General features: G+C 32.0%; 3 protein-coding genes across 3 annotated transcripts; 2 read left to right on the top strand and 1 right to left on the bottom strand.

Annotated features, from left to right (window-relative positions):
- Window positions 1-167: 167 nt before the first annotated feature.
- On the bottom strand, window positions 168-1,636 carry M431DRAFT_514162 (hypothetical protein). Its single transcript, XM_024920163.1, has one exon. It carries the CDS (start codon window positions 1,372-1,374, stop codon window positions 514-516), a length of 861 nt encoding a protein of 286 aa, XP_024767476.1. The 5' UTR covers window positions 1,375-1,636; the 3' UTR covers window positions 168-513.
- Window positions 1,637-3,115: 1,479 nt separating this feature from the next.
- On the top strand, window positions 3,116-3,620 carry M431DRAFT_501720 (hypothetical protein; the record flags this gene model as incomplete). The annotated part of the gene is made up of 4 exons (XM_024918053.1): window positions 3,116-3,199; window positions 3,263-3,345; window positions 3,399-3,455; window positions 3,509-3,620. 4 exons carry the CDS (start codon window positions 3,116-3,118, stop codon window positions 3,618-3,620), a joined length of 336 nt encoding a protein of 111 aa, XP_024767475.1.
- A 720-nt stretch (window positions 3,621-4,340) lies between these two features.
- On the top strand, window positions 4,341-5,643 carry M431DRAFT_366744 (hypothetical protein). The gene is made up of 2 exons (XM_024914605.1): window positions 4,341-4,727; window positions 4,782-5,643. Exons 1-2 carry the CDS (start codon window positions 4,434-4,436, stop codon window positions 5,550-5,552), a joined length of 1,065 nt encoding a protein of 354 aa, XP_024767474.1. The 5' UTR covers window positions 4,341-4,433; the 3' UTR covers window positions 5,553-5,643.
- Window positions 5,644-11,554: the final 5,911 nt, after the last annotated feature.

Raw genomic sequence — 11,554 nt, 5'->3', positions numbered from 1 at the left:
ATTTAATCAGCACAGACTGACTGAGTATCCACCTACACATTCCGAAATAGGGAATTTCGGAAATGAGTCCTAAATCCGCGTACAGAGTACAGTATGATCAATACGTGGATAGGGATGAGTTAGCCGTACAGAGGCTACTATGGCAAAGGGTCTCTATTGTAGGTATACTCATTTTGAATCGTATGAGAAGAGCGATTATTACACAGCGAGGGTGGAGCTATTATTTTTCCGCACGACAACCTCGCGATTTTGACAGGCAAGTGGCTCGCAGTCTTTTCTACCTGAATAATACCCCAATAAGTATTTTGTGTGTTGATAGCCGTTAGGGAGTGTAGAGAGTGGAAATTTCCTTCAGTTTGCATCCGTAAGACTTTGCATGTAATAGCCTTAATATTAAGCACGTGGGAAGTTTAGCCATCTACCGCATTTCGAGATTTTTAGAGATCTGTTGATGTAGATTTGTCCAAGGCCACATTAAAAGCTTCCAGATTTGACCGACCCCTCCCCACGATATCAATGCGCAGCCTCGGTACCCTCATCAATAGCTTTTTCGCTCTCTACCACTGACGTAAGGGCCCCAAGTTGCCCATCCTCGTTAATGAAATGGATGGCGTACTTGTATTGTTGAACAATTTGACCCGGCAAATAGTCTTTGAACGGCTTGGTAACTCGTCCAGTGACGAAGTAAGCAGAGCCAACCCGCTGATGGTCTTCATCAACTACTAGTCCGTCAAATTCCACTTTCAAGTCTGTGAGGGCGTCTTGTATGGTCAAGTTCTGTTGAATTATCTCTTCCCTCGTAATATTCCGTATGCCATTGAACAGAACATCGGGAGCGCAGTATTTGAGGACGGATTCCTTCACATTTCCCTTTGTTATGCCTTCTATGAGATTTGTAAATTTCTCTTTTAAACCGGTTGTCTGCTCAGGGAGCCCATAGCCGTATCCTGTGTCAAATGGTGTCCGGGGAAGGCTCTCGACCTGATTCTTGATTGACTCTTTATCCGTAGCCGTGAGGATTCGAAAGACTTTACCATCTCTGTACTCGTAAATTGTGAGTTCTGAGAATTCAAATGGTCTTCCGGAGGGCTTGACTCCCATAAACTCTTGTTTGAGTGTGCCGCGCACGATCAAGCGACCAAAGACAAAGCTGCCGTTTTTATCGGCGAAAGCCTGGTCTAGGGCGACTTCCAAGTCGGGTATCGCCTTGAAGCCCTCTTTTGCTTGATTAACATACTGCTCGGCGGTTAGAGCAATGTGGTTTCGAGTAAGGCTTGGATGAAGCCTGGCAGTAATTGTGGCCCAATCTTGCTTCGCAAGGGCCTCTGTGTGGATGCGAAACAAGGAGACAACATCATCCGCGGCGCTGCTCATGGTGACCTAGGCGTTCTCTAACCGTTATACAGGATGCTCAAGAGGTTGTCCGTGGCTAATTGGCCGGTTGAAGTAGATGTATGAGGCTATACTTCAGTGCATTCGTAAAGCCTCATTTGAGGGGGCATGGCTGTCTTATACCTGAGCAATACGAGAGCACTAAAGCGAGTATCAGTGGGGCTAGTAAGCAAAGCTATGACTTTTTCGACCAGATTCCAAATATTCCATCTTTACTTTTCGTAGACACGCCTTTGAGACGCACGCATCATAGCAGCTATGAGTTGTGCGGCAAAGAAAGTGGTTGCGATAAATGCGATGATAGGAACGTCCAAGTTCGAAGGGAAGCACATGTTCACGAGGCCATGCTCAGGTACATGTACTTTTGGACACAGCACTAGCAGGCCGGATAGCGGGGGCCTCCTGCGAGAGCCATGCATGGTGGGGGAAGAACCAAGTACATTTACATGCGCTACGGCTAGCGGCAAGCCCCTCCGCGCACGCAGCAAAGTGCTTCGTGACTCTAGTTACATCATGATCTTCGACGAGAAATGCACCCTAGCTTATGAAGTTAATCAGTTTCTTCGTACGCGGTCTAATTATATTTGTAGATTTTAAACATTGATCAATAGTGCTTAATGATTGAGGGACTAATCACAGTGGCATCTTAGGGAACTGGGAACCTTTGCTTGGAATCGTTTCTCGATTTCTAGTTAACCTACAACACTCTGCCATGACAAGGCATTAAACTCACTGCCCACTCAGGTAAGCGGCCTGAAGACTTTCCTTAACATTGAGAATAGCCAAAGCATTCTCTCATTAAGGGACTTTGAAGCCCTGCAGAAACTGGGCAACTATATTGCTACGGATCCTCTGATTAAGACCTTAGTTGGCTCTAAACGGTCCCGTTATTCTAGTATTACCGGTCGGTAACTGGAGTATCTAGTATACAAAAGGTCAGGCCAAACACCAAGCTTTTAACATGTATGTATGCTTAGAGAAAGCGGAGTCGTCTAAGTTGCGGCTCTCCTAGCATCTTAGCACAGTTACAAGATTTCATTCAGTATTAGTCTTGACTTATCCTTCATGTGTAGCCGAATGATGTAATACTGCTTCAATAGGCTAGAATTTGTCTTCAGTAGAGATGCATCTTCTAATCCTTTCCCCTCTTCGTATTGTGATCGATGTGGGGATAGAGGCAAAGAGGTGCCCAATGTCTCAAACATGCATGCTTTGTGTAACTTCTCCCTCTCCTTCTCACCTGTTCTATTATTTGATATCACTAGTTAATAACAACGGAGGGTTTAAAACTATATTGATCGCTTAAAATATTAACATGATATAGCTAAAATATTTTACGCCTTTTCAGTACTGCAGAGCATATCTGACGAAATGATCAGGCAAAATATTGAGATAACACTGAAGCCAAGGCCCAAATTCAGCCAATACATGTCACGGTGAACACAATCCGATCTGAAACACACGGAAATGAAAGTCTCATACCCCTGCAGAATTTCTCGTAATGTGTTCTGCCGTACTCTCTGTGTTACTAGTACTCTTTTTGTGGATGAGGCTTCATATGCATGTCTTCAAATGGTCCATTACCCTCACCGCAACTTGCCATGTTAAAATCGCATATTAATAACTATTCAATACTCTTCGAAGAGTAACCGTTTTCGCAATCTTCAATACCGAGTCCATCTCATTCTCAAAAAATCAGATCTACAATAGCATATTCGCAATCATGCAATTATCCGTCCTGCTGCCGTTCACCTTCGCCTTTCTGGCATCTGCTGCAAAGGGTGCTGATCCAGTACCAGATCCATTTGTGAGTCGAACTAAGCCTGTCAAATGACATTGACTCAATGCTGATCAAAGTCAATTGAAACAGGCTCTTGTCTTCTCCCATGAAAACTACAAAGGCAGCCAGACCTTGGTTGATAACCAGTGTACTCCCCTCGATTCTCTTTACATGTGAGTTCTTAATCCTCGTATGACAGTAGGATCGTAAACTAACTCATTAGCAGTGGTTCCATCTTTATCCCAACAATCAAGGATCACACCATTAAGTGCTTTTTTTATAAGTATGTCAAACACTCTGCCGTGTTTCGAGTTGGTGTTGACTGATACCATGCAGTGACGAAGATTGTATTCATGATTCTGTGGTGATCTCTTATGCTATCTCCGAGACGAGTATCCCTACCAAGATCTCAGATCAGATCATGGCAGCCGAATGCCTTTATTTCTAGATATTTGCCTGGATACACATGATCCGCCGGCCATTGACAGCATGGATTTGTAAGTAGATCCAAACTCAAGCTTCTATGGCCGTTGGTTTCAGAGTTGGTTGAAGACATGCACATGATGGAAATGACCTGTGGACGAGATTGATATACCGATTCTAAGGCCTTGTTGTATGTGCCATATATACCTTAGGTTAAATACATCTGAGATTCGCTCTTGGCCCCGCATTGGCTTCCATTTGCCTGTCATTACCCTCTTACTCTTCCTTCTTTTGTTATTAATATCTGACATCCTTTAGCCATATTTATTGGGCGTAATGTAGCTCCGTCGTTATAGATTTGCGACTGGCCGCACCCGACCGGCGCCATTCTACATGATAAGAGCCTCCAGTAGCATAAAGCCTCATATCACTTCAATTTGCACGGTTTAACCATACAGCGGGCAGCTACCAATGGTGTGGCTTTAGAATGAAGGCTGTGCTGGGGCCTTGGAATCTGATTGGCCGTGTTGTTGTCCTGCATAGCCACAAAGGCTCGGTTGCCTGTAGGCTGACGCCTAAACAAGATACGTGGGTGGTATTGGGCTTCCCTTTGGGCGGAGCATTGGGCTGAGAAGGAGTAGAGAGGCATCATTGAAGAGACTTTGGATTTTCTAAAAGTCTCTTAGGTATACTGCAGGTTGTTTTTCGCACAGGAAAAAGAATATTGACACGATTTACTACATTACCGCTATGAAATAAGCCACAAGGAATATGGACACTGCACACCATTGAACACCTGATAACTCTTTATATATGTACGCTGGCTGCGACGTCAATTATGGACTATTCGTCTACAGCCTACTCATCTACAGAACCTGGCTTTTTCCGTTTAATCGAGCTATCTCCAGGTCAATGGAATGATGAAATCCACTGCACACTCAACCGGTATAATCGACTTCGCGATGGATATCCTCCATATAAGGCCCTTTCGTATGTTTGGGGGCGTGGGAGACGAAACCGCCCAGAGATATTGGTCAATGGTTATAAAGTCAAAGTGACGGCCAATCTTGAAACTGCTCTAAAACATTTGAGAGAACAGGAAAAGAAAGCCACTCTTTGGATCGATGCATTGGTGATTATGCTGCCGCCAAGCGAAGCCGAGAATAAAGTACTAACCGATACATAGTGCATTGACCAAAGCAACATCGAGGAGCGATCATTACAGGTTGCCCAGATGCGCGAGATCTATAGCATGGCTAGCGAGGTGATAATATTTCTCGGTAACGGTTTGGATTACAGCCAGCAACATTCCAAATCATGTGGAGATTTTCGTCCGCTCAAGAGATTTGATGTTGGCACCGTGGATGCTTCTTCCGCCGCAGTCGACATTTGGAAGACATCACCGCCGAAGACACCGGTTCAGGCTTATGAGATATTTTCTTTTCTGACTACAGTGGCCCAGTGCCCAAGCCATTCAGCTCTATTCAAATTTCTGGCAGATTTTCCGCAAACTCATTTAACACAGCTTTCTGAGGCATTGCGACGCACATTACTTGTATCTTGGTGGGATCGGATATGGGTCGTTCAAGAAGCAGTCGTCTCTGAAAGGCTCACCGTGAGATACGGCAACGTGGAGATCTCATGGGAATTACTAGTCAAAGTTGCAACTGCGCTACAATCTTGGGAATCTTCATACGCAAACCATCCTAACTCTATTCCGATCAGCGACTTGAAAGTTTTCAATCTTTTCTCGCGTGTCTCCAACTTAGATCGCTTTCGCCACAATTGGAGGAAGTCTCAAGGAGCCGATCTCCTATCGCTCATGCGGTATTTTGGACACCGCAAGGCTTCTGATGACCGAGACAGAGTCTATGCTCTTCTAGGACTGTGCAACCAAACAACTGCTATTCGGCCTGATTACCGGCTAGATGTGAAGGAAGTCTTCATGCGCCAATAATTGAGACAATAAGAAATACCAAGTCCCTTTCCGTTCTGTACGGGGATCATAGTCGCAAAACGAGACGAGATATACCATCTTGGGTTCCAGATTGGAGCACAGAGCTTGATGAGAATGAACGCCAACGAGCTGCTCTTTCTACTCTTTTCGATGCCAGTAAGGGAGTGACGCCAATATTGATTATGGACACGAGCGAAACCTCCAAACATGAATTTATCAAACAGGAGATGACTTTACTGCTTGACTCGCTAAAAGCTGAGGCCGACACGCGAGCTCTTCTTCGCGAGGAACTTGCCCAGAAGCTACAATGCTTGAATACCAAAGCTACTTCGCTTATTATAGAAGATATTAAGCTCCTCTGCAAAACTTTGGCAGGTTACTGCCATAAAGACGGACATAGAGATCTGCCAAAGTATGGCCTCATTCATCATTCTGGACATTCTCTAACAGTCAATGGCATCAAGATTGCAACAGTATCCAAAGTCACAGAGCCACTGTATGCATCATCTGATCGAAATTCAATTGTGGAGGTACTTAAAAGATGGCATGAGGTGGCTATGAGCAGGTCACAAGTAGATTCTTTTGAAGAGTTTCAAGAAAATTTCCTGAAAACTATCTTGTCCGATACTGCATATTTTAGAGGTGCAGGCCTTAAACGACTCGCCACTGAGGAGACAAAGGCCCTCCTGTGGTGGCTTGACCAAATGATGTCACAGAATTGTCAAAAGGAAGATAAACTTCTGCTCCAGACATTTATTAAGCTTAGATTTGGGCATTTTGGTCATTTTACGGATGTTATGAGACTCTCAGCAACCAATCGAACATTATTTCTCAATACTCAAGAGCCTTTCAATTATTCTTTTTTTCGCCCGAGGCATTTGAAGAACTATGAGGATGTGGGTTTGGGCCCAATGCTAATGAAGGAAGGCGATGAGATTTATATTCTGCCAGGCAGCAGCTTACCACTTGTTTTACGACCTATATCCCAACAATTTTATCAATCCGTCCGGAAATATCAACTGATTGGGGACTGTTTCCTGCCTGGTGTAATAGATGGGGAGCTAGGTTCTCCGGGCGGAAATATCCTCGATTATTTGGACTACTTGGATAACCTGTCATCGGGGATACCCTTTGAAGAACAACTAAGCTTCCCTCCTACATCTACAGGTACCCCACCTTTTGGGTACCTAACCACCAAAAAAAAAAAAAAACTCCCACCCGTTTAACTAACTATTAGATAAAACAACTACGATTTTTTTATTTACGGTCCTATCTAGGGACTTTAAAGAAATAAAAACATCTATAAACCCTTTAAATAACTAAAATAGAATAAAACCCGCTGCCCCTAGATTAGTAACAGCCTTTTAATTACTAAAGAAGGTAACCCCCTTAGGCCTAAAAATAAAAAAGGTTATAACCTTCCCCTTTACCTTTAAAAAAAAAAATACTTTAAAAAAGCCTTTAGTATAAATAAAATACCCTTACTTAATTTTAATAAAGTAAAACTAAGTATAATAATAATAGTAATTATAATATAAATAGCTTTAAAAGGCTTTATTACTTTTATTTTTAATAATATAAAGGAAGTTATTAACTTAAATAAAAAAAGAAAATCCTTTATTAAAAATAAAATTATAAACTAAATTAATAAAATTAATATATAATAGTAGGTTAAATAAAATATAATATTAAATATAATTATAATTATTAATTTTTACTTAATATAATATATTTTTTAGTTTTTTTTAGTAGTAGTAAAATAAATTTACTTATATTTAAATATTACTTTTAAAAACTTTATTACCTTTTATATTAACTTTAAAAAAAGGCTTAAAAACCCTAAGAAATTAAGTAGTAAAGAAAAAGTTACTTAATTAATTAAAATAATATTAGCTAATATATTTTATAATAAAAAAAATAAATTAAATATTACTAAAACTTTTACTATAGTAAAAGCCTTTATATTTATTAAAAAAGTAAGCTAAAAGGACCTTAAGATTATATAAATATAAATTATATTATAAAAAAATACTTATAATAAAAACCTTTAAAAAGAAATTAATAACTTAAAGTATTTTTTTATAAATAGTAAAAGGTTAGCCCTTATTATTAATAAAAAAAATATAAATAAAATTAATAAACTTAAGGAAAGCCTTAATAATTATATTTTTATTTAAGTCCCCTTAAATTATATATAAAAAAAGCTATTAATTATTAAAGCTAAATAAAAACTAATTAAAATTTTAAAGTTTATAAATAAAAATATTACTTACTTTTAAAAAGTTTAATTAGGCTTTACTTTTAAAAATAAAAATTAAAATATTAAAAATAAAATTATTATACTTTAGTTAATAATAAAAAATAATAATTTAAAAATTTAAAAAATATACTTATAAAAGGTTTTTTTTATATATAATATATTAAAAATATATACTAATATAAGTAAAACTTACCCTATAAATATATTAATTTTAAAAAAGGTATATACTAAGGTAAGGGCTAAAAGTTTATTTATTTTTTATTATAAAACTAACTTTAAAAAATCCCTTAATATATATAATTACTTTATCTTTTTTAATAAAAATATTAAACCTAGCTTTAAACTTTTTAATAACTTTTTTTTAGTAAAAATTTAAGTTTAACCCCCTTAAGTTACTTAATACCTATAGTACTTTAAATTTTATAACTTATAGAATTACACTAAAACTAAAAAATATTATAAATATAATAAATTATTTTTTAAATATAATAATATTATAATTAATTACTTATCTTTACTTTAGTATATTAATTATAATAGCCTTTATATAATAAATTCCCTAAAGTATTTTATTAAACTAATTATTAAAAATAAGAAAAAAATATAAATAACTAAAGCCTAACTTTAAGTAATTTAAAAATTAAGTTAGTAAAAATATAATAAAATTAACCTACTTAAACCTAAACTTACTTCTACCTTAACTTTTAATATTAAAAAAATATTTAACCTAAAAACCTAAATAAGCCTTTATATAAGGTTATTAATCTTTAGCTTAGCTTTACTTTTCCTCCCTTAGGCTTTAGCTAAAAAAATTATTATTAAAGTTAACTTAAATAAAAATAATCTTTATAAAAAAACCTCCTTTATTAAATTAATAATTTATATAGCTAGCTTAAATAATAAAAAGGAAGAAGCTAAAGGTAATAAAAATATATTTAATACCCCCCTTAAAACTAATAAACCCTTTAATATAAGCCTATAAATAATAAGCTTTATTATAATTACTAAAAAAATACTAATTTTAAAATTTTTTAAATTAATATTAAAAAAAATAATTTATACTAAAATATTACTTTATTACTAATATAAAAAAGTAATTATAATATTATATTAATTTAGGAACCTTATATTTAATAAAATAAAATATTAAATAAAAAGTAAATTAAAAATTACCTTAAATATTAAGTATATAACCCCTTAAATAATTAAAAAAATATTAAACTTTTAGTTTTTATATTTATTAAATTTTTTTTAAATTTTTTTAATAAATAACTTTTTTCCTTAAACTTAAAAAATAAATATATATATTAAATAAAAGTATATAATTATATTATTATTAATATTTACTAAAAGGCTTTAGTAAACTTAATTATAAAAACCTTTAATAAATAAAACCCTCCCCTCTTTTACTTAATTATTATAAGTAACTTTAATATTTTATATTAATTTTAAAAATTAAGTAAAAGTATAAACCTAATAGGTAATAAAATTATAAAATAAATAAAAAAATATAATCTTTTTTTAGCTTTAATAAATATATTTACCTAATATTTAGGAAAATATATTAACTTAGTTTTTATAAACTACTTTATATTAATTAAAGTTAAATACTTTTTTAATATAAGGTTAAATTACTATATAATAATTATAAACCTACTTAAGCCTTTTAAAATAATCTTAAAGATAAAGAAAAAATATATTTTATTAAAATATTAAAAAAACTTTAGTTAACTTATATACTCTTTTACTTAAACCTTCCTTATAGTTAACTTAATTATATTATTAAAAACTAACCTTAATAAATATACTAAGGCTTTATAAAACCTTTTTAAATAAGTTATAAAAAAGGTTAGTAAAATTAAATACTAAAATAGCTATAGTATATTATAGTAGTTAAAAAAGTATAAAGTAATTTATAAAGCTTATAAAAAAGTAGTAAATAACTCCCCTACTTAAAAAAAAGTTTATAAAACCTTTAAAGATTTTATATACTATAGTAAATAAGCTTACTAAAATAAAATTATAGTAAAAGCTAATATTACTAAAAATATTTAATTAGTAGCTAAGTAATATAAAGTAATAGATTACTTTTAACTACCCCCTTTAATAAATAGAAATAAAAGTATTTTAAACTTTATAAAAAAAGTAACCTTTTTTAAAAATAAACTTCTTAAGTAAAAAATAATAAAAAAGGATATTTTAAACCTATAGGAAAAGGATTTTCTTATTAATAAAAATATTTACTAAAATTAAATAATATTAAAATTAAAGATTAAAAAAGTTATAATAAAGTTAAAAAATACTATACTTAGTATAAATAATATATTAATTACCTTTTTATAATTTACTTAACCTATTATTAATAAATATATAATTAACCTTTTTTATAAATATTTAATAATAAAATATTACTTACTTTTTTTTTAAAGTATAAAGGTTATTATTATCCCTAAATTTAAGAAGTTAAAAAAAGTATATATTATATATAAAGGTTATAAACCTATTTTTTTATTTTTTTATATAAGTAAAAGCTTTAAAAAACTCTTAGTTAAAAAAGTTTTTTTTTTAATAATAAAATATAAAATATTATTAAAATAATATTTTAAGGCTGTTTTAAAAAAGTTTATAATAAACTTAATTACCTATTTACTATATAATATTAAAATTACCCTAGCTTAAGGTTTTATTATCTTCCTTCTTATACTTAATATTTTTAATATATTTAATATTATTATATATAATTACCTAGTATATAAACTTAAAGAATAAAAATAGCCCCCCTTTTTTATAAAATAGGTTAACCTTTTTATAAATAATTATAAAGCTTTTATTTAAAATAATTATAAAACTACTTTTTTAAAAATAAAGTTAAAATATAAAGCTTTATAAAGGTCCTTTATTTCCTTTATTATTTTTATACTTTATTTTTTTTTTAACTTAAAGCTTAATAACCCTAATACTTACTTTAGGTATATAAATAATATTAATATTATAGTAGTAAAAGCTAATACTAAAAAAACTACTTAAAAGCTTTAGTAAAAGTTAAAAAATACCTTAAACTAAGGTAATAAAAATATAATTTTCTTTAACTTAAATAAAGTTAAACTTATATACTTTTATAAAACTAAAACTTAAGTATATAATAAAAAAGTAAACTTTAAAAAAAAATTTATAGCCCCCTAGGACTTAGTTTAGTAGTTAAGGATATACCTAAATTTATAGCTTTTTTTTAAAAAATACTTTAGAATTATAAAGAAAAAAGCCTTTAAAGTAGTTAATTTCCTAAGATTTTTAAATAAAATATAAAAAGATTTTTTGCTAAATATAATAGTTATAATAACTAAGGTTTATATTACCTTTATAACCTTATATAAAATAAAAACTTTTTAGCTTAGTAAAAGTAAATAAAGTATAATAAACTTAAATAAATAAATAAAAATAGGCTTAATAAAATTAATTATAATTTTAAAACCTTTATTTAAAATAGTAGCTAAAGTAATTATTTTTATTTAAAAAATAATTAACTTTTTTATTATATATAAAAAATTAAGAGTCCCCTTAATATTAATATAAGTAATATAAACTAAATTTTATATAGTAGCTTATTTTATAAATCTAAATAAGAACTACTTAATTAATAAATATATTAATAAAAAACTCCTCCTTAAGGTTCCTTTTATTTAACTATAATATATTATAACCTTAGTAAAAAAAATAATTTAATTTTTTTTATTTATTAAAA

This window comes from Trichoderma harzianum (assembly GCF_003025095.1).
Source record: "Trichoderma harzianum CBS 226.95 unplaced genomic scaffold M431scaffold_33, whole genome shotgun sequence".
Classification (NCBI taxonomy): domain Eukaryota; kingdom Fungi; phylum Ascomycota; class Sordariomycetes; order Hypocreales; family Hypocreaceae; genus Trichoderma; species Trichoderma harzianum.
This window is presented reverse-complemented; position numbering and strand designations above follow the sequence as displayed.